Below are 27,958 nucleotides of genomic sequence, written 5' to 3'. Positions count from 1 at the left end.
TCTGTAATCTGTTCGGTGCCTTATCGCACTGAACTGGCGTAGTCAGGCTACATTAGTACTTTTAAATTCAACAATTGCTGCATCTTGTGATATTTTGTAATTAAAGGCAGGTTTGTGGTGCGTTTTTACGCTTCCGTAACCGGGGAGGTGTTACAAACAGAAAACAAAATTAGGCTCTTCTATATGGGCGTTTAGACTAAATTGCTACATTGAAATTAAACTGTTAACAAATTTTATCAAACCAGGATGGCCGAGTGGTTAAGGCTTTGCACTTAAGATCCAATAGACATATGTCCGCATGGTTTCGAGCCCCACTTCTGGTAAGCTGTTTCCCTTTGTTAATTACATTTTGATTAAGAAAGAAAGCCAATCGGCTCAAAATGTTTAGGATCACAGAGTAATCAAAAATAAAACCAAAAACAAAGGAGCTTGGTTATAGACAAGTTAAGTTATGTATTGGGGTGTGGAAGTCAGAATGGCCGAGCGGATAGCGCCGCGTTCAGGTCGCAGTGGCGTCCAGGGTGAAGTCCCGTCTAGCGCCCTGTGTCTGCCGGGTCCGGCTCACCACGACCCTGTAAAGGAATAAGCAGTTAATGGATGGATGGATAAATAAACCATTAAAATACATGTTTAAATAAAAACAATGAAGTTAAAAACTGAAATATTTAATTTATTTCATTTTTTTATTTATTTTGTTATTTATTCATTCATTTTTCAATTTTGGCGCGGACTATCCTCCATATTTTATACGTAATTCTAGGAGAAAAAGAAACGGAGTATTCCATTTCTCACTGAGCTGTTCAGTGTTTTTGATTGCCTGACCTGCACCGTCAGAGCAGCCAATTCGATATACAAAAACACAGCTAAACAGACTACAGATATTTGGCAGTGACAGTATTGGGTACAGAAGATGCTCGTGCCACTTTGCCAAATAGTGTAACTTTGTTATTTAGCTTAATGTTTTCAATACTTACGTTCCAAAGTGAACTTCTCGGAGTACCGCCTTATACTTCTTTGCAAGTTCTTAGTACTTGCAGTAGGGAATGTACCCTCAGAGAAAAAAAAGTGTTCCAGATCAACAAGTTCAAAGGCATTCATTTGTATTGACTGCAGACACTATTTGGCAATGAAAATAAACAAGGTTTACAGCAGGTATGCACAGAAGAATTCGCATGCGCACAAACGACAAAAAAATGACTCATTTTTTCTGCCGAGGACAGTTTTTGGCATAACACCTGTAGGACCTATTTATTTTTTCATATAGACTCGTCCACACGCAGTTTAATTCAGTTAAAAAAGAACAGTACGTTTTAGTTAAAAGTAGGTAGTGGAAAACACACCATTTTAAAATACAGCAAAAAGAGAGGTTATCGACTAGAAGTGGTGAAAAACAGATAAGCAGTCATGTTGAAAGTAAAAAAAGCTGAAGTTACTATGATTAAAAAGATCTGTAAAAAAAAGTGTGTGTTTTTACAGAATAACTGTTTCCTAACGCATTTCATTGTATTACAATATTCATTCATCACACCATACACTTCCTCTCTGTGTAGCCACATAACCAGTGTCAATGAACGTCTTTTCAATACAGAGATAGTTTACATGGCATTTCGACAAAATGAAGCCAATGACCTCTTGCTACGCAGCAAAAAAGTCTTGCAAAGCTACAGTATATTCTTACTTGCAGCGTATAGAAATTACTCTGAATACTTGAAAATGCACAAACTAGGCTTTCAAATAAAAACAAATTACCCGTGTGACTTTTAAAATAATTTAATATGGAATTGAATGGGGTGGGTAATTGTTTTATTGATGTGTCCGCGGGAGAGAGACGCTCTCCAATTGACTTGTTGAATTAGAACAGCGCTTGGCTATTGCGTACAGGTGCGTTATTACGTGTTAAGTATTGTCTGTATTTGATTTTTCTATGACCCCTGTGTTCTATGACTGATTGAGCGCTAATTATATAGAATGTGAATAGGTGTTACAGTGATTTTTCAGGGATTAATGGGGAGAATAAAAAGGACAGGTGACGGAGAACGAGAGAGAGGTAGAATGGAAATGAAGCTGGTGCGTAGGTGGAGAAGGGATCGGATGGAACAGAAAATAGAGATTGAAACAGCAAAAGAACAGCGGACAAGCAAAACAGAGAGCGGTCAGGATGCAGGTGCAGTGTCTGAGAGTTAACGCATGAGGGAGGAGTGCTGTTGCTTATATTTTGTGATTGTCTTTTGTTTATAAGCAACGCTGACAGTTTCGACCGTGTGTGTGGATAGAGAAAGAATAGGACGGGACAGATTGAGCAGTGGGGGTAAAAGACACCTGACTACAGGGAACAAGCTGGGTATTGCGAAAAGATGACCAGCATATAAAGAAGCAGGTTTGGGATATAAACACAATACAGTCTGATTGCGCTGCAGGTAGAATTGAGCTGGGAAGTGTTCATTAAGGCGGCGAGGCTGGGGCGCTGTTTTTATTGCAGCTGAACTGGTTTTCCTCTATTATCGAAATTGTTATACTCTCTATTTTGGAGTACCCTTTTCTTTGTTTTGTGTGATTTTGTTTGGACTGAGACTTGTTTTATTTGCTGAGACGCATTACCGCCAGGGAAGCACTGGAGATCGTTTGACTATCATTTTGTTGTCTGTGGCGTCCTCTGGTGTTCTCTGCGTCTCGGTGACATTTCACTTGGATATTTTTTTGGAGGGTTTGTTCTTGTACAGTGGGACTGGTTGTTTTTTTTAAGTTTTGCCTTGGATTACTTGTCTGACTGCCTGCTGCTCTGTGGTGATCTGCAACTGCACCGCACCCCATAGAATATAAAAGGAACAAGTTTACTGGGGACGGAGGTTCCAGATTCCACGGCGAGACGTGGCTTGGATGCGCCAACTCTCCAGTAGTAGGAAGTGCATTCCTATACTGCGACACTCGGCTTAGTGGTGTGAAAAGTGAAGCCTCTTGAACCACTGAACCCTCTGAACCATTTGCTTCATAAGATTCAATGAGCCGAATCACTTGAAGCGCTTCGTGCTCCATAGTGACATCTATTGGTAGAGCCGCGTCATTGAACATACTTGAAGAGTTACACACAGGCTGCTATTGCCTGGAACTTGGCATTTAGAAAGAATGATCTGTAGCCTAATGTACACGAGAGACACCGTAAAGCATGTGTTTTACAGGCTCTTTCAGTGTCATTTGTGACTTACAAAATGGAGTTACATTTTATAATTTCTCTGTTATCTGGTTATATATCAACCACACATGTGATTACCCAACAAAAAAGCCAGTCACGCATTCGCATTATCATACTTGAAATGTAAAATTGTTGTACAATCGAAAACACGATAATGTTGCTTTAGAAATAGGCATATCTGACCTCAGGAAATGTACTCGGCTGGGAAGTTAGTGTTGAAACAAGTAAGATTTCAGCTGTTAAACAGTTTCCCGGTGGCGCAACAAGTTAGTAAGTCGTGTAAATAGAAATGCTTGTTAAGCGCAGGATCGAATTCCTGCTCCTCCGAGGAAGTGTGCGTGTAGAGAGCTTGTTTTAGATTAATAATTACATTTTCCAAAATGCAAAGCCTAAATTAACCATTTTCTGATATTTTTTAAATAAACTAATTGAAAAAAGAGAAATAATAAATGCTTCCTTCCAGGAATAATCTAGGCTAAATTTCAACGAAGCCTTATTAAGCCGTATGAATTCTGGTTCAGTCAAATCACGTGATGTTTCGCGTGAAGCAACACACTGTTTGCTTCAGATGGTTCGAGGCGGGTTACGTCATTTGTTTGCTTCACATGAAGCAGTGTTCATTTGAATCACCTGAAGCAGTGAATCACTGAATCATGTGACTGATCCGAAGCCTCAATGAACCCCGTGTATGATTTGAAGCCTCAAAGAAGCAATGAACCTTGTGAATGATTTGAAGCTCCGAACTAATGTAGTTGAATCACTTGAAGCCTCTCTCCAAAACGCATGGGCATTCTAGTATTAGGCATAGCATTAATGGGTCATTAGTTCAGTGTCTCTCGGATGGCTAGATTATTACAGATTTATTTTTAAGCATACAACATACTTGAAGTGTAACCCCAAGTCAATTAAAGCTTATTGGACATTTTAAAAAGTGTTTTTAAAGTGCATAATATATAGAAACATAACATCATAATAATGTTTATTTTATTACATTTCAGTAAAAAATACTTGAATGCAAAGATTTCTACATAAACATCCATATATATATTTATTTTTTAAAAAAAAGCATATTAATATATGATTTGGCGGATACGAACCCTGATCTCTGGGTTGAGGTTGTGGTGGTTTAAGGTGTAATGGTGTGTTTTTCAATAGTATAGCAATTTGATATTTATAAATTATATTTATTTTGTTGATGTATCACAATGAAATAATATTGAATTCAAGACTTCTTTGACAAAGGTTTGAAAACACATTTTATTAACAATTATTTCTGGAAAACATTTCAAATAATCATTACATTTATTATGTAATGTGGGCTTTGTTACAACCCAAAGAGAAATGGTTATTTACATCCTGAAGCGACGCTAAACAGTAACCCAAAAGAATAAACTCTAATCCTGTTTATGTTTTGAAAAGACAGTGAAACAGTAACCTGGAAAAAAAATGAACTCTGAGACGAGAAGTATCAGACGCTCTTTATTGTAACACTGAACACAGGACACTCGTATTGAGGAGGAATACAGTGTGCTTGTGTGGACGACCGGGAGTTGGCTGCCGGAGGTCCATCTCCACAGCCTGGATATAACTGGTGCTATCTCTGTTTTCTCCTTGGTACGTCTGGGCTGTTGCAATTGTATTTCTGGTGCTCCTCTTGAAGGCGGATTCCATCCGTGCTTACCTGTATTTACTGGTCTACCCCAACCAAGGGAACCGGTCTTGTGTTTACTGCTGTTATTGATTTACTCCCACAAAGGGAGTCTGTCTTGGTTCTACCTGTGGTACCGAACAACTCCAACAAAGGGAGCTGGTTTTATACTTACCTGTGTTACAGGTCTACCCCAGCAGATGGAGCCTGTCTGGGACTTACCTGTGTTACCAATCGACTCCAACAGAGGGAGCTGGTTTGGACGTTACTGTGTTCCAGGTTTTCGATAGCGCACCTACAACACTGTCAGCAAGATTTTACTCCATGAGCGTGCGTGACTGAACACCCCGAGCATTGTGTGGGAGAAGCGAGGCAGAGAGAACACCAGGCGAGCAGCGGAGTACTGGATGAGCTGGAGCGGACGGGTGGCGGACGCAGGGAGGCCAGCCAGGAGGGAGTTGCAGTAGTCTAGGTGGGAGAGTACCAGGGCCTGGACCAGGAGCTAGGTGGCACAGTTGGTGAGGAAGGGTCGGGTTCTTTGTATGTTGCTCAGGAAGAATCGGCAAGTGCATGCCAGAGTGGCGATGTGCTGGGAATGAGAGGCAGGGGTCCAGGGTGACTCCGAGGTTATTAGCTGAGGAGGAGGGAGAGAGTGTGGTAGATTCCAGAGGAATGGAGATGGAGATCAAAGGAGGGAGAGGAGGAGGGAAAGAAAAGGAGGTCAAATTTAGAGAGGTTGAGTTTGAGGTGATGCGAGTGCATCCAGGAGGAGATAGCAGACAAACAGGTAGAGATACGGGAGGAGATGGTGGAGTCAGAAGTGGGGAAGGAGAGGAAAATCTGAGCATGATCAGCATAGAAATGGTATGAGAAACCATAGGATGCGATGAGGGGGCCCAGGGAGCGGGTGTAGAGAGAGAACAGGAGAGAACCCAAGACTGAGACTTGGGGGACTCTTGTTGAGAGGGCAAGATGTGGAGGTTTCTCCACACCAGGTTACTTGGTAAGTACGGTTGGAGAGGTAGGAGGAGAACCAGGCTAGAGCAGTGCCAGAGATTCCCAAGTCAGTGAGAGATGATAGTAGAATAGAGTGATCAACAGTGTCAAAGGCAGTAGAGAGGTCGAGGAGAGAGAGGCAGCTCGGGCAGTGTTTAGTGAGTTGGTGACAGACAGGAGGGCGGTTTCAGTGGAGTGAGCAGAGCGGAAGCCAGATTGGAAAGGATAGGAAAGAGGTGTTGAGAAGGGAGGAGATGAAGGGAAGTAGAGAAGGAGCAGCAGCTTGAAAGAGGTGAGTGGGGAGGGGGTCCAGGGCACACGTGGTGGGTTTGTGACCCTGGAGCAGGGAGGAGAGGTCAGAGTCTGAGAGGGGAGAGAAGGTGGAGAAGGAGGGTGAGTTAGTAGGGGATGCAGTGGGTGTAGGGGCTGTGTGAAAATATATTTTTAATGAACTGTGGCAATGTGCCCCGCCCCTGTGTGCATTTGTGTGTTATGTGTTGTATGTTGCGTGTGTTAATGTTGGTGTATAGTCATTGGTACACGGGATATAAACGGGTCTGTGTTTCACGTGTGATTTAAAAATGTAGATTTGTATTTAGGCACGAGGATGGCACAAATCACTTCACGTGCATTTAAAGTATGTAATATGTGAGCACGGGGTTGCACGTAATTCATTCACGTGCTGGGATTCAAGTGAATAATTAATTAGTAATTGAATCCCAGCACAACAGTATATATAGAGACACGTAGCACTCTCGGGGTTGGGTGTTCGAGAGTGGAGAAGGAGTAACTAAAAGTGAAAGAAAGTAAATATGTTCTTTGTACTCACCGTGTTTGTTTGTTTATCCACCGTTTGTTTAAATGTTAGACAAACAAAAACTGACTATTTATTTTGGCGTGAAGTGCCGTGTCCTGTGTTTTTGTATGTTTACAACCTTTTTATTTTCTGTTCTGTTTATTAAATGCTGAGCGAAACCATTCACTCAGCTCCACCAAACCACACCTCTCGTTTATTTCCTGGCTCTGGTCTGACGCCACCCACTCCGTCCGTCTTCGTGACATGAACAATCAAAACTAAATACATATGTTACTAAGTTATAAATTGTATATTCTCAAATACAACATATTTAAAAGTTAACATGAAAAATAAGTATATTATATTATGTTTCACAATAAACTACTAGGGCGGCACGGTGGCGTGGTGGTTAGCACTGCTGCCTCACAGCACCAGCGTCCTGTGTGCAATTCCAGCCTAGGGGTCTGTCTGTGTGGAGTTTGCATGTTCTTTTCTCTGGGTACTCCAGTTCCCTCCCACAGTCCAAAGACCTGCTGCTCAGGTTGATTGGTCACTCTAAATTGCCCTGTGTGTGTGTTTGGTGCTCTGGGATGGACTGGCATCCCGTCCAGGTGTAGTCCTGCCTTGCACTCTGTGTCTGCTGGGTCAGGCTTGGGCTCACCGCGACTCTAAAGGATTAAGCAGTTAATGATAATGGATGGATGGCATAAACTGTTACTTAAAGGGGAACTCAAATTGTTTGTGTGTGTGTTACACATTCCCATATGCTGCTACAACTATTTAAGTTAGATGTCTGTATTGTTTTTATTATTTTTTTGACATCCTGACCACAGTCTGTTTCCAAGATGGCTTCACATGGCCTCTTCAGATTCAGAACTACATTTCCCATCACCCTGCATCATACATACATGAGTAGGATGGTACATGTGAAGCCATTTTGGAAACTGAGCACAATAAACTGCAATTCAATAATGTAAAAAAGTGAAAACAAAAAAATGAATAAAAATACACAGAGCTTACTTAAATAGTTGTATCAACATATGGGAGCTTGTAACGCACACACACATATACACAAACAATAAAGGTTTAAACAAAAAAGTGGTTTGATTGCTTAACTTCCCATTTCCTGTTAAGACAGATTGAAATGTCACAAAGCCAGTGTAAGCCACACCTACACCCGAGGAAACATTTAAAGGGGGCTGTTACTAGAGAAAGACGCATCATTTTGAAACCCAAAACTAAAAAAGGTAGGCTCATTTCTACTTTTATTTTGTTTACTGAAGTTTTTTTTTTTTATCTTGGTGTGAGACGTTAATATTCATATTAAGTTGCTGTATTTCTGCTGTACTATGTTCAGAAATGGTATGATTGTTTTTCACTGGGCAGCAGTGTGGAGGAGTGGTTAGGGGGGGCTTTGGACTCCTGACTGGAGGGTTTTTTGTGGGTTCAGTCGCAGGTGGGGGACACACTACTGCTGTACCCTGAGCAAGCAGGAAGGTATTTTAACCTCCTAGAAAACTCAACTGTATAAATGGGTAATGTAGGTAAAAAAAAAATAAAGTAATATAATTGTAACAATTGTAAGTTTGCTATGAACTAAAATAATAAAAATAATAATATTCCAGGGAATATGGATAATGGCATCTGCTAAGAAATCTAAACACATAATAAATGTATATACAGTGCCCTCTGGATTTATTCACACCCTTCATAGACTATAATGGGATGTAGCAAAATAAATGCAAATGTAGATTCAGTATTTGTTGCATAAATGAATAATATTTTCAGACATTCAGCATTGGACTTCGCAAAAGTGTATTTGTCTAACATATTTGCATGTTTTTTCAAAAACCGAAGGTTCAAAATTAAACAAATGTTTTGGCGATATCTAACACTGATAGTCTTACATGTTTCATGTTTGCATGGATTTATGCAAAGAAAACATTATGCACACTTGTTTTATTTTGCTAAAAACAACTTTTTGTTACACTGAATCAAGGGTATGAATAGATCCGGAGGCAGCTGTATACGCAGGCATTATTGGTTATGATTTGAACATAATGACTGTATTTATTATTGTTGTGATTTATATTACTAAGCAGACTTCCTTATCCAGGATGAGACTGGGGGGGGGGGGGGGGGGGAGTCGCCACGCCTCACCAGCCCCAACCTAACAATATTGGCTAAATTTCACTAATGTAGTCTGACAATCTACGTGGTTTACAGGGCACTAGCACCCTAGATGAGATTAAAAATATTAACTATATCCCCTTCCGACCACAGGTTCAAATTCTGACTAGCTTACAGCAGTTGCATTGCCAAACCAAACAAGAGCGCAAGAGACAGCTTTTAAAAGTTATTACAACAATGGGTTTATTGCACAAAACAGTAGAACATACAAGATAGATACTCCACCACTTGGCTAGAAGCCAAAGTGACAATAGAAATGAGAAAAGGGGCTCCCTCTGTTAGCTGGGAGCCAAAGTAACAAATAAACAAAAATACACCGTAAAAGATATGTGCCCAACACAAAGAAAATCAAATATTCAACCACAAACACGGGGGTAAAGTGCAAATGTATATCTAGCGTCCGCCTGTAGCAGACAGCCAGGCACTGGATAACCATACGTCTCTCTGATTGGAATCACAACTAAAAGAAATAAACAACAAAACATGCAATGATCAAACACAAATCCAAACCGAATGTATATATAAATAATTCTCGCTACAGTCGCTCCCCCTCCCTCACCTTCAATCGTTTGTGAGCTTTCTATAAAAACAGTACAATAGCTATCTTTAATTTGCATAAGCAGCCAAGAACAGAATCTAACTGTGGTCAGACACAATGCTGAAAGCAGTAAAATACACATACAAACAACAAACAAGACAAAGGTAAAAATACAGTATCCTTCTTCCTCGTTTTAAAAACAAATGAAGCTAGATTAGAGTAGCACTTCTCAAGTATTTAGCAGCAGCTACAGCTGATATAGTTGAGAACTCCGTCTAGATTGTCGTCCCTCCTTGTCCCGGCTGTAGCCTCGCTATTTCAGGTTTCTTCTTCCTTTATCCGTTTCTTCTCTTTACTCAGCTCCGTATTCCTGTCTCTCGTCTCTCGTCTCTCGAGGTTCCTACCTCTTAAATAGGAAGAAATCCAAAACAGTACCAGGTGCACGTAATGCCACTAATTAAGTCAAAATACGCTAATAGCCAGCTCACAGGTTCCGCAATTCGATGTTAATTACATCAATTCAGGGTTATTAAATGAATCTAAAGCTGCAGCACACAAGAACAAATGTGCATGAAAACATAAAGAAATAAAACACATATTTAAGTACACACGTGAATACATAAAATCAGATCAGAATACAATAATCTAGGCAATCTCAGGAGACCAGAGCCCTAACCACTACTCCACACTGATGCCCTATAAACCTAATGTATCACTGCCAAACACACAATAGCACATGGGCAGTAGTTTTGCCACAGTGGTAATATAGATATTGCCAAATAGAAAAGGCAGTTTAAATAATCAGTTCACACTTGGGAATAAAGACACAGTTTCTATATACCAAACTATACCAAAAACACAACACTATTGATTATATTCTATTGACATACCACTTCACTTCAAAATCATACCGAAATCTTTCATGAAATATGGAACCCCTTTCTTAGTGCACTTAATGGATAGATGAACTAATTTTAAATACCAATAAATCTCTAATAATTGCATGTCTTAGTTACTATAGTGAAGCTCAAAACGAACTTAAATACACTTAATATTATATTAATATTATATTAATATATCTCTGGGGCAGCACGGTGGTGTGGTGGTTAGCGCTGCTGCCTCCTCACAGCTCCAGGGTCCTGGGTTCAATTCTGGCTTCAGGGGTCTGTCTGTGTGGAGTTTGCATGTTCTCCCCGTGTTTGCATTGTGGATTTTCTCCAGATACTCCGGTTTCCTCCCACAGTCCAAAGACATGCTGCTCAGGTCGGTTGGTCACCCCAAATGCCCTCTGTGTGTGTGTGTGAGTGGTGTCCTGCGATGGACTGGCGTCCCATCCAGAGTGTAGTCCTGTCTTGCGCCCTGTGTCTGCCGGGTTAGGCTCCGGCTGACTGCAACCCTCTAAAGGATTAAAAGGTTATGTTAATGGATGGGTGGATTTCTAATCTTATTGTGATCTCCCCCCCCATCTTATTTTTGATGTTGTTGCCTTTCCTTCCCTCTCTGTATCAGTGTGTCATACAGTAGTGTTTCTTTGTTTCTTGTTTAATTGAAGTCTGTGAGTTGTCTTCTTGTTTCTTTGTTTATGTATTTATTTTTCTATTATTATTACTATTTCTTCCTCTCCCCCCACCCTGTTTCATTTCTAAAAAAAAAAAAAATAGTTTTTGTTTATAGCCAAATATTTGTCATATCATTTCATTTGAATACAAACTTTTTTTTTTGAGTTCTTTAGAGATCAGTTTTGCACACACTCGCCCACACTCAAAATGTACAAGCATTTCCTGTTCCTGTTTCTGTAGAATATGTACACATATCCTGTATTCACACATCCTGTATTTGAAACCAACACAGCATTTAACTGAATATATTTGAGCTCATACCTTAAACACATATGTACTGTAGTAGTATAAATGCAAATGAAAATAAGACTTATATTATTATTGTTTTCTTAGCAGATGCCTCCCTTATCCAGGGTGACTGACAATTGTCACATTATTTCTCACATACAATTACCCATTCATACAGTTTTTTTAAATGTAGTAATCTAGGAGGTAAAGTACCTGCCTCCTTGCTCAAGGGTCAAACTAACGAGCTAACAGTATCTATCTATCAACCTAGGAGGTAAAGTACCTGTGTGTCTCAGTGTGTATGTGTGTCCCACAACTGGGATTGAACCCACACAAGACCCTGCGGCCAGTAGTCCAGAGCCCCTCCTAACCATTACTCCACTACACTGTTGCCCAGTAAAAAACAAAGAGCTTCATACCAAAATGAGTTAAATGCTAATTCTAAATTGGAGTTGTGCTAAATATTATGCTACTGCTGAATTGCAATAGCAGCATTAAATATACTAGTCCTTACCAGTTTTGTCCACATGGGCTTGCTGTACATTGTCAGGACCGTGTTGCTATCCACGCTCTACGGCTGTCATGCAAATTCCTCGTATTCAAGCAATAGAGCAAACTTCAAGCGGCGCGCCAGGAATGCCAGTTTATATAATTGCAACACGATGCTACGGTCCATCTATCCATCTATTACCATAACTGCTAAATCCTTTAGAAGGTCGCGGTAAACCGGAGCCTAACCAGGCCGGCACCCTGGACGGGACGCCAGCCCATCGCAAGGCACCACACACACACACAGAGGGCAATTTAGAGTGTCCAATCAACCTGAACAGCATGTCTTTGGACTGTGGGAGGAAACCGGAGTACCCGGAGAAAACCCACAATGCGAACACGGGGAGAACATGCAAACTCCACACAGACAGACCTCTAGGACGGAATCGAACCCAGGACCCTGGAGCTGTGAGGCAGCAGCGCTAACCACCACGCCACTGTGCCACCCTTATACTATGGTACTTCTCATGAATATAAAAGTAAAATACTGTATTATGGTGATACTGCATTATCATACTTGCATTATAATACACCATTGTACATTAAGGATATAGGATATATATTTAAAAAAGTAATCTAGTACAATATATATATATATATATATATATATATATATATATATATATATATATATATATATATATATATATATACACACACAGAGACGTGCTCAAATTTGTTGGTACCCCTCCACAAAAAACAAAGAATGCACAATTCTCTCTGAAATAACTTGAAACTGACAAAAGTAATTGGCATCCACCATTGTTTATTCCATATTTAATAGAAATCAGACTTTGCTTTTGATTTTTCATTCAACATAATATTGTAAATAAGAAAACAAATGAAAATGGCATGGACAAAAATGATGGGACCGCTAACCTAATATTTTGTTGCACAACCTTTAGAGGCAATCACTGCAATCAAAGGTTTTCTGTAACTCTCAATGAGACTTCTGCACCTGTTAACAGGTAGTTTGGCCCACTCTTCCTGAGCAAACTGCTCCAGCTGTCTCAGGTTTGATGGGTGCCTTCTCCAGACTGCAAGTTTCAGCTCTTTCCATAGATGTTCGATAGGGTTCAGATCAGGACTCATAGAAGGCCACTTCAGAATAGTCCAATGTTTTGTTCTTATCCATTCTTGGGTGCTTTTAGCTGTGTGTTTTGGGTCATTATCCTGTTGGAGGACCCATGACCTGTGACTGAGACAGAGCTTTCTGACACTGGGCAGTACGTTTAGCTCCAGAATGCCTTGATAGTCTTGAGATTTCATTGTGCCCTGCACAGATTCAAGGCACCCTGTGCCAGGCGGAGCAAAGCAGCCCCAAAACATAACTGAACCTCCTCCATGTTTCCCTGTAGGTATGGTGTTCTTTTCTTTGAAAGCTTCATTTTTTCATCTGTGAACATAGAGCTGATGTGACTTACCAAAAAGGTCCAGTTTTGACTCGTCTGTAAAAAAGACATTCTCCCAGAAGGATTGTGGCTTGTCAATATGCATTTTAGCAAATTTCAGTCTGGCTTTTTTATGTTTTTCTTTCGAAAGTGGAGTCCTCCTGGGTCTTCTTCCATGGAGCCTACTTTCGCTCAAAAAGCGACGGATGGTGCGATCAGAAACTGACGTACCTTCACCTTGGAGTTCAGCTTGTATCTCTTTGGCAGTTATCCTTGGTTGTTTTTCTACCATTCGCACTATCCTTCTGTTCAATCTGGGGTCGATTTTCCTCTTGCGGCCGCGCCCAGGGAGGTTGGCTACAGTTCCATGGACCTTAAACTTCTTAATATTTGCAACTGTTGTCACAGGAACATCAAGCTGCTTGGAGGTGGTCTTGTAGCCTTGACCTTTACCATGCTTGTCTATTTTCTTTCTGATCTCCTCAGACAACTCTCTCCTTTGCTTTCTCTGGTCCATGTTGTTCAGTGTGGTGCACACAATGATACCAAACAGCACAGTGACTACTTTTCTCCATTTATATAGGCTGAATGACTGATTACAAGATTGGAGACATGTGTGATACTAATTAAAGAAACTAATTAATTTGAAATATCACTATAATCCAATTATTTATTATCTTTCCTAAGGGGTACCAACAAATGTGTCCAGGCCATTTTAGAATATCTTTGTAGAATAAGCAATAATTCATCTCTTTTCACAGCTTCTTTGCTTTATTCTATGACATACCAAAGGCATGCAAGTATACATGATAAAATAGCTTTTAATTTAATCACTTTTCAGGAGGAATGAAGTATTATTTCAATGAACTGTAAGGGTACCAACAAATTTGAGCACGTCTGTGTGTATATATATATAGCAATGTAGTATTATTCATTTCTTAGCAGACACCCTTATCCAGGGCAATTATTTTTTTATTACATTATTATTTTTTTATATAGAATTACCCATTTATACAGTTTTTACTGGAGCAATTTAGGTAAAGTACCTTGCTCAAGGGTACAGCAGCAATGTGTCCCCCACCTGGGATTGAACCCACGACCCTATAGTAACATTATACAGTAGTGTACATTGATGGTACAGAATATATACATACATTATACAGTACCGGGCAGCACGGTGGTGTGGTGGTTAGCACTGCTGCCTCCTCACAGCTCCAGAGTCCTGGCTTCGATTCAGGCTTCAGGGGTCTGTCTGTGTGGAGTTTGCATGTTCTCCCCGTGTTCGCATTGTGGGTTTTTTTCCGGGTACTCCGATTTCCTCCCACAGTCCAAAGACATGCTGTTCAGGTTGATTGGTCTCTCTAAATTGCCCTCTGTATGTGTGTGTGGTGCCCTGCGATGGACTGGCGTCTCGTCCAGGGTGTAGTCCCGCCTTGCGCCCTGTGTCTGCCCGGTTAGGCTCCGGCTCACCGCAAACTTCTAAAGGATTAAGCAGTTATGACAATGAATGGATGGATTATACAATACCATTGTACTGATCACACTGATATATCATACCTTGTTCCAAAATCCAATGTTACAAGTACCATGGCACATTTTTATAGAGGATTGTAACACTGAGGTAACATTCTCTTCTTTATCCCTTTGCAGGATTCCCAGCCTCATTCCAGATCGCCATCAAACCATGAACATCTCCTCTTCTCCCTTCCCCTCCCTCACCTCTCGCCCTCCCTCCTCCTCCTCCTCCCTTGGCTCCTCTGAGATAGTGGGCACTCTCTTCCTGGGCTTGGCGTTTGTTCTGGGTTTCCCAGGGAACCTGTTTGTGGTGTGGACGGTGCTGTGCCGTGTGGCTTGTCACTCAGTCACCTGCCTGCTGGTGTTGAATCTGGCCGTGGCCGACACCCTGGTCCTGCTCAGCGCTCCCTTCTTCATACGCTACTTGGTCGGGGGACGGGGATGGGAGTTTGGCTCGTCCTTCTGCAAGCTGGTTCATTACCTCTGCAGTGTCAACATGTACGCCTCCATCTTCCAGATAACCGCCATGAGCCTCGACCGCTTCCTGGCTGTGTCCCGCCCCTTCCTGTCTCAGCAGCTTCGCACCAAGAGGGCCCTGCTGAAGATCCTGCTGCTCATCTGGAGCCTGGCCTTGCTCTTTGCCATCCCCATGCCCTTCTACCGCAGGTTAGTGTTTCACAGAGAGGAAATCAGGGCATACCAGGGACGAACCCCCTATCAACATAAAAGACTAATATAAGAGTTAACCTTGTAGCAATTCCCATGCTACATAATGTGGGTGTAAGTCTCACCCACCTGTCCCTTTAATTAGGGTCAGTAGCCTGGCCAGGTCAAAACTTCATTTCCCATAGTTCCTTGCAACCACCCTCTGTTCATCCTCTCTCCCCATTGGCTCATTCCGATTTCCTCCCCTCCAATCTCAGAGCTCCTTAGTAGCCAGCACCTGTATTAAAGCTGGCTAATCAGGCCTGAGGGAGACTCCCTTTCTCAGAGGAATTCATTTAACTACAGCATTTTCTCTACTTAAATTTCAGTGAATCCATTACCATCCTTAGATAATTCCAGTGCATCCGTTCATTTTCTTTTGTCGCTGCGCTTTGTCTAAACTGCTCTTTTTGTTTTCACTGTTACTTGTTTAAGTTTAGCTGTTTTTCTAGGTCTGTTTAGTGTTTGTTGTTTTATGTGTGACAGTCTCCATTTTTTCCTGATCCTCCTGATTTTTTCCAAACAACTGTTCACCATTCAACTCAACACTACTGGACAGTCTCAACAATTTCAACGTACTCAATGTTTTCAACCTTCTACAATCACCATCATTTCGGAACACTTTGCTGGACTGCCTTATTTGTGGGTGAGATCATTTCTTTTTTGTTTGGATTTTTTCTACTTTAATTTGATACTTTGTTTCCTGTATTTTTTCTGTTACTTTGTTATTTTGTTACTTTGTATGGATTTCAATTGCCCTGCTATTACTGGACTTGTTGGGCCTACTGTCATTCTCCCACCATTGCCACCGAGACTGTTAAATGTAATTGTTTCCCCACCTGTATCTATTTATTTATCCTTGGTCTTTATCTGTGTGTGTTGTGTTTGTGAGTGTGGGTTTATTGGAGACCCTCCGGACACCATTCATTTCTACTTTGTGAATCTGTTTAGCCTTCTGTTTGTCCCTACATATTTATCTGTACCATCTTATTTCTTACCTGTTACCTGCAATTATTTGAATTACTTTCTTATCATTATTCATTTCATTCATTTATTCATTTTTTCATTTGTTGACATTATTGTTCACAATAATAAACCGATTGTTCGTGAAATTGACACCTCTGACGTCCCTGCTTTTGCTGTCTGTCACTCTTGCTGACTTATTTAGCTATAGGAATAGGGCCAGTAGTTTCTCCTTAGGGAGGACAGTGCAACTGCTTCTCAGTTGTGCAGAGTGATCGTTACAGAATTGGTGGCCCGTACGGGGACCCTTTGTGTCATTAAATTCAAATCTAAATTCATCAGTTTAAATTGTTGGGAACTTAATGTCAGAAATGGAAGATCAGACCTGGACTTCGCTAAACTTCTCTGAGATTGGCGATAGACCCCATGTGACTATCAGAGAGCCTATAACAGAGAGAACCACCCGCATTAGTGACCTGTACATTACACAGGAAGGGGCAGATCTTTCTGGAGGCGATGATGATGAAGGGAACCTTACTGACAGCGTTGCGATAGGGCAATTGACTGAGCACTGTTCCCATCTCACTGACCGTGTTGAGCAACTGGAAACACAGCTGTCTGAGTTACAGGAGAGCAGCATTAATCGTGAACAGGTCCTGCGAGGTTACATCGAAGGACGCTTTGCAGATATGGAGAATCGAAGGCAAGAGGCCCTTGACGAAATGGATAAGGAAGTGGTGAAGTGCCTGAAACGCCGCGATGTGCTGTGGGGAGAAGAGCTGAAGAAACTCTTCAAAAAGACCAGCACCCCTCGTCTACCACTTTCTTTGCCGTCTCTCTCCTCTAGAAAGCAATCTGCACCACAACAGTTCTCCTTTGACGGTGGGTCTGCTGATTACCATGGCTCCAGAAATGAAGGAAGTCTTTCCCAAGCAAAGCTGCCCATTAAAATCAACTTCCCAGAGTTTGGCGGGGAGGCCAGCAGCGATGCCATTGACTTCCTGGACAAATGTGATGAATTCCTAGCGCTACGACCCATGACACCCAATGAGATCATGGCAACCATGTCCAGTGTGCTGAAAGGCTCAGCAAAGAGCTGGTGGGTCGCGGAGCGCAAGGGAATCCACTCCTGGGAACAGTTCAAGACTGTCTTCCGTCAAGCTTTTCTGCCGTCTGACTTCCAGACCGAAGTGGAAGACCGACTTCGCTCCAGATTCCAACTTCCTGACGAGCGAATCCTTGACTTCGCCTATGACTACCGTGCCCTATGTCTGCGCTGGAAGCCAGACTTGGAGGAGACTGAGTTGGTTTGTCGCATTCTCAACAGCTGTAATCCCAAACTGGCAAGCTCCCTTAGGGGAACAGTGAAGACAGTGGCAGAACTGGTGCGCATCGGGACCCAGGTGGAGAGAGACAACGCTGCCCAGCGGGAATACTGGGTCAAGGCAAACTCCAGCAAAGCCGTTCAGGACAATAGGAGCCATAAAGGAGCTATGAAGAAGCCGGCAGAGGTCAGCATGGTGAGAAGCCAGAAGAAGAAAAATATAGTTCCTGCTGCAAGCCTGACTCTACTGATCGTGGATGTGGGCGTTCGAGGGCTCCAAGGGCCTGCAGTCCTGGACACTGGGAGCACCTTCACTCTAATGAGAGAGAGTCTCTGGAGGATGATTGCTCATCCAGGGGAAGAGCTGGAGTCTGCACAGGACCAGTATTTCATGCTGGCGGATGGACAGTCACACCAGGCCAAAGGTCAAGTTCGCCTCACTTACCTTCTCCACGGAGAGATCTGGTTTCTAGGCACATATGTCCTACAGGATCATCACCTGACGTTTCCCCTTGTTCTAGGCTTGGATTTCTTGGAGAAAACTCATACCCAGATTGACATTGTCAATAGGCAGTATGGTGTCAAACATCAGAAGGATTTCTCCTACCATCCTTTTTTGCCACGGTATGAGGGGGAAGCTTCCTGGGACAGGTCCTTATCGAGTGTCAGCCTCTACTTCCATACATCTTGCCAGCCACCTACCACCTCTGATCCAAAGCCATGCCAACCGGCGAAGGTGACCATGACCATCACTTCAGCTGAACCATCTCCTGTCGAGCAACAACTCCAGAACCTCCAGCAAAAGTGGTCTTCAGTCTATACTGATAAGTTGGGAATGACCACCGTCACCCGTCACTCCATCTCCACTGAGGACGAAGTCCCTGTTCGGGGTCGACTGTATAGAGCGTCTCCACTGAAGAAGGCTTTAATCAAGGAACACGTCCAAGACATGCTTCTGGACGGAGTTATAGAACCATCTAACTCCCCATGGTCCTCTCCAGTGGTGCTCACAGAGAAGAAAGATGGTGGTTACAGGTTCTGTGTGGACTACAGAAAGCTGAATGCAAAGACTGTCTTTGATGCATATCCCATGCCCCTCATTCATGACATCCTGGAGTCCCTGAGTGGTGCTGCGGTATTCAGTTCCCTTGATCTACGCTCGGGTTACTGGCAAGTGGCGATGGACTCAGCAAGTAGAGCGAAGACTGCGTTTACCACACCCTTTGGTTTTTATCAATTTAATGTAATGCCATTTGGGTTAAAAAATGCTGCAGCCACTTTTCAACGGCTGATGGAGAGAGTGTTAGGAGACCTCCGAGGGAAGATCTGTTTCGTCTACATAGATGACATCATTGTCTATTCACCAAACTCCGCACAGCATCTTCAAGACCTCGAAGCTGTCTTCCACAAACTTCATCTGGCCCGTCTTACTCTCAATCTCAAAAAATGCCACTTCTTCAAACACACTCTCCATTTCCTTGGTCATGTGGTTTCAGGTGAGGGTGTAGCTGCTGATCCCCACAAGCTCCAAGCCATCCAGGAATATCCCATTCCTACCAACTTGAAGGAGGTTCAACGGTTCCTAGGTTTGGCAGGATGGTACCGCAAGTACATCCCCAGGTTTGCGGATATTGCTGCCCCACTTAACAACTTGAAAAAGTAAGATGTCCCCTGGAAATGGACAGGAGAGTGCCAGAAGAGTTTCAAACTCCTCCAAGAAGCTTTGATCAGTCCTCCAGTCCTCGCTCACCCGGACATCAACAAGACGTTCCGAGTCTTTACTGATGCCAGCGATGTAGGACTTGGAGCGGTTCTGACTCAGCTAGAAGGAGATGATGAGAAGGTAATAGCCTACGCCTCCAAATTACTGAACTCTGCCGAAAAAAACTACTCCACATCTGAAAAGGAGTGTCTCGCTGTCGTGTGGGCAGTAGAAAAATGGCGGCATTATCTGGAGGGGATGGAGTTTGAGGTTGTCACTGACCACGCTGCACTCTCCTGGGCATTCAATAACCCAAAAACCTCTTCCAGACTGACCCGCTGGACTCTTCGCCTACAACAATTCACTTTTACCGTTATTTACAGGAAAGGTAGTCTGAATCTTGTACCTGATGCACTCTCCAGAGCTCCACTTGTACCACCTTCAACTCCTTCTGCGTCAGTGTGTGCTAGCAATGCCCCTGCGAGTAGCATGGATCTTCCCACGACTAATGAACCAGATTGCGGCCGCTCAGTCCAAAGACCCAGCTATCGCTAATATCATCAATGACATTGCTTCCAATACTGCCAATGATAACCGCATCTCCTTCATCCAACAGCAGGGACTTGTGTATCGCCGGGTGCCCATTCCTAAACAAGTATTCCGATACCAGCTGGTAATTCCGGAACAGCTGACGGATTCCTTCCTCCACCACTACCATGACAACCCTTTGGGAGGTCACCTGGGCAGGATGAAGACCCTGTTGCGCATGCTGGAGGTTGCATGGTGGCCCTCCATCCGTAAAGATACATGGCACCACATAAAGAAGTGTCAAACCTGCCAGAAGTACAAACCGTCCAACACCAAACCTGCAGGTCAACTCCAGTCCACTACTGTGAAGGAGCCCGGAGAGATGCTGGGTCTGGACCTAATGGGACCTTTCCCCAGAAGTAAAGGTAACACTTACATCCTGGTCATTGTTGATTACTTCACAAAGTGGGTTGAGCTGTTTCCATTGCGGGACAGTAAGACCACCAAAATTGTGAACATTTTGACGCAGGAAATATTCACTCGATGGGGAACACGCAACACATTCTTTCAGACCGTGGACCTCAGTTCACGAGCCAGCTACTCGCAGAGGTGTGCAAGACCTGGGGAGTAGTACAAAAACTCACCACCAGCTACCACCCACAGACCAACCTGACAGAACGCGTGAACCGCACCTTAAAGACCATGGTTGCATCTTTTGTCGGGAAAAACCATCAACTGTGGGATCAGTGGCTACCCGAGTTTCGTTTCGCCCTCAACACCGCCAAACATGAAACCACTGGCTTCTCTCCTGCAGTATTAGCGCTCGGAAGGACCATCAGAGGCCCATTGGACCGATTAATCGCTGTTGCTCCTGCTCCATCCACCGATCCCTACCAACTGCTAGATCGCCAGCAGCAGATTGCCGAAGAGGTGAGGGATCACGTTGCCAAAGCTCAGAAACGGCAAGCTCGGAATTACAATGCCCGGAGAGCACACTGTCAGTATGAAGAAGGTGAGTTAGTCTGGATAAGATCTCACCCCTTATCTGATGCCTCCGGAAAGTTTTCCGCAAAACGTGCCCCTAAATGGTTTGGGCCAGCTCTTGTAACCAAGAGACTTGGACCCAACAACTACAAAGTCAAGTGGGGGGAGCCAGATTATTTCAAAGAGGATACTGTCAATATTGTTAATTTAAAACGCTACTATGGCGTTCATCCCTTGCACCTCCAGTGTGGGGGGGGGGGGGGAATATGTAGCAATTCCCATGCTACATAATGTGGGTGTAAGTCTCACCCACCTGTCCCTTTAATTAGGGTCAGTAGCCTGGCCAGGTCAAAACTTCATTTCCCATAGTTCCTTGCAACCACCCTCTGTTCATCCTCTCTCCCCATTGGCTCATTCCGATTTCCTCCCCTCCAATCTCAGAGCTCCTTAGTAGCCAGCACCTGTATTAAAGCTGGCTAATCAGGCCTGAGGGAGACTCCCTTTCTCAGAGGAATCCATTTAACTACAGCATTTTCTCTACTTAAATTTCAATGAATCCATTACCATCCTTAGATAATTCCAGTGCATCCGTTCATTTTCTTTTGTCGCTGCGCTTTGTCTAAACTGCTCTTTTTGTTTTCACTGTTACTTGTTTAAGTTTAGCTGTTTTTCTAGGTCTGTTTAGTGTTTGTTGTTTTATGTGTGACAGTCTCCATTTTTTCCTGATCCTCCTGATTTTTTCCAAACAACTGTTCACCATTCAACTCAACACTACTGGACAGTCTCAACAATTTCAACGTACTCAATGTTTTCAACCTTCTACAATCACCATCATTTCGGAACACTTTGCTGGACTGCCTTATTTGTGGGTGAGATCATTTCTTTTTTGTTTGGATTTTTTCTACTTTAATTTGATACTTTGTTTCCTGTATTTTTTCTGTTACTTTGTTATTTTGTTACTTTGTATGGATTTCAATTGCCCTGCTATTACTGGACTTGTTGGGCCTACCGGCACCACATAGATAACACGGACATAAACAAACAAGTTAGCTGTTTCTGCATCCAGCACTTAAAGAATGTCACAGACATTTGCAGAGCTTTTTTTCAGACGTTATAATAATAAAATAATGACTTGGATCGCATTATTGAGGAGTTTGGTGATAAAACCATACAGCAAACAAGGGGTGGGACGGGGCTGGAGATGCAGTAATGAGTGTCCTGTTGATATGCAGTGCCTTTTACTGTGAAAAAATCCTTTTAAACAGCGCGTCTTAAATAAACTGCGCGTGCGAAAATAAATTGGACCTGACACGCCTGAGATGCGCTGAATAAATGGACCTCTAAGGGTTAAAGGTGATCAGTGCTGGTTCCAATCCAGGGCCATTGATGACTATGGCCAGGAGTTCCCAGTGGGTTCCCAGGGGGTTCTCAGGAGGTTCCTGGGAACTCCCGAAGGTAATTTGGTTTGGTACCATGCTATTGGTGTTTCTCAAAGTGGGTATCAGGGCCGTGAGTTCTCAGGGGCTCGTGCACAATTGGCTGAGCTTGAGCCGCCCGTGTGGGGAGGGTTCTAGTCAGCTGGTTAATCCTTGTCTCTCCACTGCGCACCAGTGACTCCTGTGGTTGGTTAGGCACCTACCTGCAGGCCTGCTGCACTGTCATCTGATCTGTGCTGTCCGACATCACGATAGATCTGGTGACTTAGCTGTGGGTTTGCAGTGTGAAAAAATATTTTAAAAAATAGGTCAGCTTGAAGCATGTTTCGGGGGAATGTCTTTTTTGTTCCAAATGAGCTTTCAATTACTTAACAAAACCCTTAACTGAAGAAATAATTTGCTTAATTTGACTTTTTAAATTGGATAATTCAAGTTCCTTACACAATCCATCCATCCATTATCCATAACCGCTTATTCCTGTGGCAGGCACAGGGCACAAGGCAGGACTACACCCTTGACGGGACGCCAGTCCATTGCAGGGCACCACACACACATGCACACAGACACTCGCACAGAGGGCAATTTAGAGTGATCAATCAACCTGAAAAGAATGTATTTGGACGTGGGGGGGGGTAGAAACCACACACAGATTAGGCAAATTAAGTAATTCAGAGCAGGTTGGTTGGAACAAAAAAACAGGTTATGTGGTCCTCCAAGACCAGGGTTGAGAACCACTGTTTTAGAGCATAATAGACTAAATCTATGATAGAACTATCTAGCCTCGAACACAGTATAGAAGTCAGCACAGATAGTTTCTTAATGGATAGCTGTGTTACTGATACATTTCTTTTCCCTCTATTTTGCATGCAGAGTTTCCCTGAAAGGTGGGCTGGAATACTGCATACCATTCCACAGTGATCCAAAGCACATGGTTTTCCAATACCTGATGGAGATCTTAAGTTTCGTGGTTCCGTTTTCCATTATCCTCTTCTCATCTCTCTACATTTTCAGGAAATTGAGAAACACCGTGTTTGAGAATAAAAGCAAACAGATAATCCTTCCCGTTGTGATCGCTTTCTCTGTCTTCTGGATGCCCTACCACATCGTGAACCTGATCCAGGTTTCAGGAGCCTTAGCTGGGGAAAAATCAATGAACAACTCTCTCCTTGGAGCTGCCGAAACTGCCAGGCCCTACGTGACGGCTTTTGCTTTCTTCAGCAGCAGCGTCAACCCAGTTCTCTACGCCTTCATTGGGAGGTCCTACATCCGCTCGGACGGCATCAATTTCATAGCTATCATGCTGGAACAAACTAATTCTGAATTGCAGGGCTCAAGGTTATAACCAACCAAGTGGAGAAAGACTGAAGGGCTCACACAGTCTTCAGAAATTCAGCAGAGACACAAACACTTAAAGGAACCTTATGTATAGATTGTATGGGTGGAGCATGTGATGGTTGAATGTGCTAAATGCGAGAAGCTTTGTGGAAGGATATTTGGGCTCAGATAGAGTCGCACAGTGGCGTGGTGGTTAACACTGCTGCCTTACAGCTCCAGAGTCCTGGGTTCAAGTCCGACCTTCAGGGGTCTATCTGTGTGGAATTTGCATGTTCCCCCTATGTTCACGTGGGTTTTCTCCAGGTACTCCAGTTTCCTCTCAAAGTCCAAAATGATGCTGTTCAGGTTGATTGGTCTCTCTAAATTGCCCTCTGTATGTGTGTGTGGTGCCCTGCAATGGACTGGAGTCCCGTCCAGGGTGTAGTCCCGCCTTGCACCCTGTGTCTGCCGGATTAGGCTCTGGCTCACCGTGACCTTCTAAGTGATTTAAGCGGTTATTGATAATGGATATATGGTCTGTGCTTTTGTTTTAAATGTACTTCAATGCTTTAAATTTGTTTTTCACTTCAGTTCATTTATTTTATTTTTCACTTTAGAGAATACAGCATACCTTGCATAAAGATGGTTCTGTGGAAATACAACCACAAAGTACAGAATAAAATGACACTGGAGATTACGGTGAATAAGAAAGGGGGTGGAGTTTGCTTGGGCTGACATTAAGAAATGGAGAGCAGTTGTAAAAATATGCAAGTTGAAGTTGAATACGCATCTAAAAACTAATTTCTCAAAACCTCCAAAAGTTAAGAAAATAAAAATAATATTGGGAAGGATAAGAATATTGTCACTGTTTAGTTTGAAGTCTGTTTAAATTAAGGGTTACCTTTACTGAGCCCATTTAAAACATTATTATTCAATTATAAATCAATTTAGCCACATCATAAAATTATTAGTATTGAAACACATCTTTCCAACACCAACTGAATCAATGGAAACTGTGAAGATAAAACTCTATCCATCCATTATCAATAACCACTCATTCCTTTTAGAGGAGTCAATCATCCATCCATCCATTATCAATTGTAGGTAATTTCTGTACCTCATAATACAAGTATAATCTTAAGAGTTTAGAAACAAATGTTTCTTTGCATGGCAATGTAGTGGGTGTTTAGGTAGGGCTATGTTTTTTTGCATGCATTAAAATCGCTGTTTTCATATGTATAATTAAGAGGCCAATGGCATGGCAGGCTTGTGTGTTTTTTTCTTTGCTTCTCTTACAGTCATTCAGGTGCTGATGTTATGGATTTCTGCAGTGTTGTCCTGTCTCTAACCCAGCCTTGCAATCTGCTTTCATGCTGCCTGACTGTGCTTGATTACCTGTCACCTCGGCAACCGCTGATGCTGTTCTGCTATTGGCAGAATTTCAGGAAGCCTGTACTCACCCGTGGCATTTAAAAATGGGGAAGGAAACTAGCAGAGAGGAGGGGAACACATTGTGAAAGCATTGAGCAGAGAGGTGAGAGCAGAGAGCAGAGAGCAGGGAGGTGAGAGCTGAGAGCGAGCATCTTATTTGTTTTTGTTTTTCCTTTTTATCTTTTTCGTGCTGAAAGAAAGCTATTTTAAGTAAGCCAGCACCCAGCTGAGTAGCGTCCTGTGAGCTGCAGCACCACATTTGAATCGCATTTAAATCAAGGGAAGTAATGTTAAAACTTTACAATTCATTGGTAAGACCTCACCTAGAATATTGTGTTCAGTTCTGGTCACCTCATTACAAAAAGGATATTGCTGCTCTAGAAAGAGTGCAAAGAAGAGCAACTAGAATTATCCCGGGTTTAAAAGGCATGTCGTATGCAGACAGGCTAAAAGAATTGAATCCATTCAGTCTTGAACAAAGAAGACTACGCGGCGATCTGATTCAAACATTCAGAATCCTAAAAGGTATAGACAATGTCGACCCAGGGGACCTGAAAAAAGAAACAAGGACCAGGGGTCACAAATGGAGATTAGATAAAGGGGCATTCAGAACAGGAAATAGGAGGCACTTTTTTACACAGAGAATTGTGAGGGTCTGGAACCTGCTCCCCAGTAATGTTGTTGAAGCTGACACCCTGGGATCCTTCAAGAAGCTGCCTGATGAGATTCTGGGATCAATAAGCTACTAACAACCAAACGAGCAAGATGGGCTGAATGGCCTGTTCTCGTTTGTAAACTTTCTTATGAGTTTTTGCTGCTTGGTTCCCGGTAGTGGTAAGTCTTGTCTTGCGAGGCGAGGGTTGAATGTTTTGTTTATTTGTTATATAGTACCGCTCGCTCTCCGCTCTGCGCAGCGCTTACGGTTTGCTTTTGAATTGTTTTAGTCTGTATGGTAGATGGTTTATAAGGTACCATCCCCCTTGGTATATTAATATGTATCTATGCTACTGCCTTTTTGTATTTTAAACTCATAGATTTAGATATTGTGAAGCTGTATTGATATTGTGGATATTGTGCAATAGATTTATAACGGGTATTAAACTTCCAAAAAGATAATTGCTGTTTCTAAATTAGTGGGTTTTTCTTAATCTATTTAAGAATAAAGGTTACCTGCAAAACTGATATACACCACTGATATTGATATTCTATACTCTATACTAGCTACTTGTAAAGGATTGGGAAAACATGAGTGGTAGTTTGCACTTTTGGATTTTATCTTTTTGATTGGAATACTACTTGGGATTTGTGTAATATTGTTGTATTTGATTTCACTTGGGATTTGTGTAATATTGTTGTATTTGATTTCACTTGGGATTTGTATAATATTATTGTATTGAGTTTCACCTTTTGTTTTGTTGTGGATTCGGTTTTGTAGTTGCTGCTTGAAGATTTCTCCTCTCCTCTACAAAGTAATGAAGGTTGTACTGAATACTGCTAATGTAATATTGTCTTGACACGCAGATTGAGTTAAGACTGAATATTTGTAAATCCATTAAGAGCTCTGTTAAGTGGTTGAATCTTGAGTGTTTGATAGCATTGCTGTGTCTGCAAATAGTAAATTTATTCTAACTCTAGTAACCCATTTTTTATAAATTTATTGCGCAATTTTGCACAATAATATTCCTGTGTTTTTACCAGTTGCGATTTTAAAAATAAAACTATTATTTAACTTCAGTTGTGTCTCTGCCTCCTTGCATGGTGCACCATACTGTTGCTTACCCAATTAAAGAACCTCAGTATTTTGAATTCTAAAGTGAACTTTAAGGTTTACAAGAGGACCTTGCCCTCTTTAAACACAAGGTGGCGTAGTCGGTTTTTGGTCATAGGACCGTTCGAACAATTTAACCCCTTTAAGCCGTGTAGTAACCCGCTACAGGCAATGTCCTTCTTTATTTCACAGCATTAAGTGTTGGTTACATGGCTTCATCTAGATAGACAAAGGTTCTCCCTCGGAGCAAAACGATGGTAATTTCAATAGAGAGACAAAGAACTGAATACATGTCCAATATATACCAAGTATCACCCCACTTCATTACACATCTCTTTCTTCCCACATCCAGTCCATATAAGGACATATATTCAGCTTAATCCCAAAGGTCTATGCCTTAACACCTTCCACCTGCAGAATATTACAGGATGTTGTGTAGACCTTTGTGAAAGGTCCATACTACTAAGATAACATACCAAAATGAAGGACATTCATTTTATATTCACTGTTACATTTCCATTCCTGGTCTTCCAGGGTAACAAGATCTGACTGGAATACATTTATTTGATAATCAATGTTTCATTGCCTATATTTATATTTATTTATTGCTTACATCATTATCTGCTCAGTTCTTTTAAAGGGTCGCGGTGAGCCGGAGCCTAACCCGGCAGAAACAGGGCAATGCAAGGCAGGACTACACCCTGGACGGGACGCCAGTCCATCACAGGGTACCACACACACACTCACATTCACACACACACTCACACAGAGGGCAATTTAGAATGACCAATCAACCTGAACAGTATGAAGATAAAACAGCACCATTAAACTTTAGATTTAGATTTCAAAGAAAAGTTGAAAAGTCCATCTTTCAGTTTCTGGTAAGGGTGTTATAGATCTATGGAGGTTTAAAACGTTTTTAAAAATATATATGAAAAATCAGTTTTATTGTCATTCATTAGTATTTTATGTATTTTAGTATGTGATTTCAAGTTTGAAATATTTGTGTTGCTTTTGTATGGATTTTTTTTTTTTGCATTTAAGGTGGTTATTTAAAAATGCTGTATTTTTTTGGTGTTATGTTTAAGAATTATAATTATTATTTTATTTCTTAGCAGACGCCTTTATCCAGGGCAACTTACA

The 27,958-nt window shown here is 42.2% G+C and overlaps 1 protein-coding gene across 4 annotated transcripts; it reads left to right on the top strand.

Moving 5' to 3' along the window:
• The first annotated feature begins 166 nt into the window (after positions 1-166).
• On the top strand, positions 167-27,958 carry LOC131724793 (leukotriene B4 receptor 1-like). Of its 4 annotated transcripts, none has more exons than XM_059017555.1 (4): positions 167-320; positions 7,765-7,877; positions 14,796-15,326; positions 23,173-27,958. In XM_059017555.1, exons 3-4 carry the CDS (start codon positions 14,830-14,832, stop codon positions 23,642-23,644), a joined length of 969 nt encoding a protein of 322 aa, XP_058873538.1. In that variant the 5' UTR covers positions 167-320; positions 7,765-7,877; positions 14,796-14,829; the 3' UTR covers positions 23,645-27,958. The 4 variants fall into 4 exon arrangements, with proteins under 4 accessions (XP_058873538.1, XP_058873535.1, XP_058873536.1 ...); XM_059017552.1 differs by lacking the exon at positions 167-320 and adding an exon at positions 1,923-2,164 and having other exon boundaries at positions 7,769-7,877; XM_059017553.1 differs by lacking the exon at positions 167-320 and adding an exon at positions 1,923-2,164.

The sequence above is a fragment of the Acipenser ruthenus genome, chromosome 57 (genome assembly GCF_902713425.1).
Source record: "Acipenser ruthenus chromosome 57, fAciRut3.2 maternal haplotype, whole genome shotgun sequence".
In the NCBI taxonomy this organism is placed as follows: domain Eukaryota; kingdom Metazoa; phylum Chordata; class Actinopteri; order Acipenseriformes; family Acipenseridae; genus Acipenser; species Acipenser ruthenus.
The sequence above is the reverse complement of the archived record's forward strand: the minus strand, read 5'-3'. Positions and strand labels throughout refer to the sequence as shown.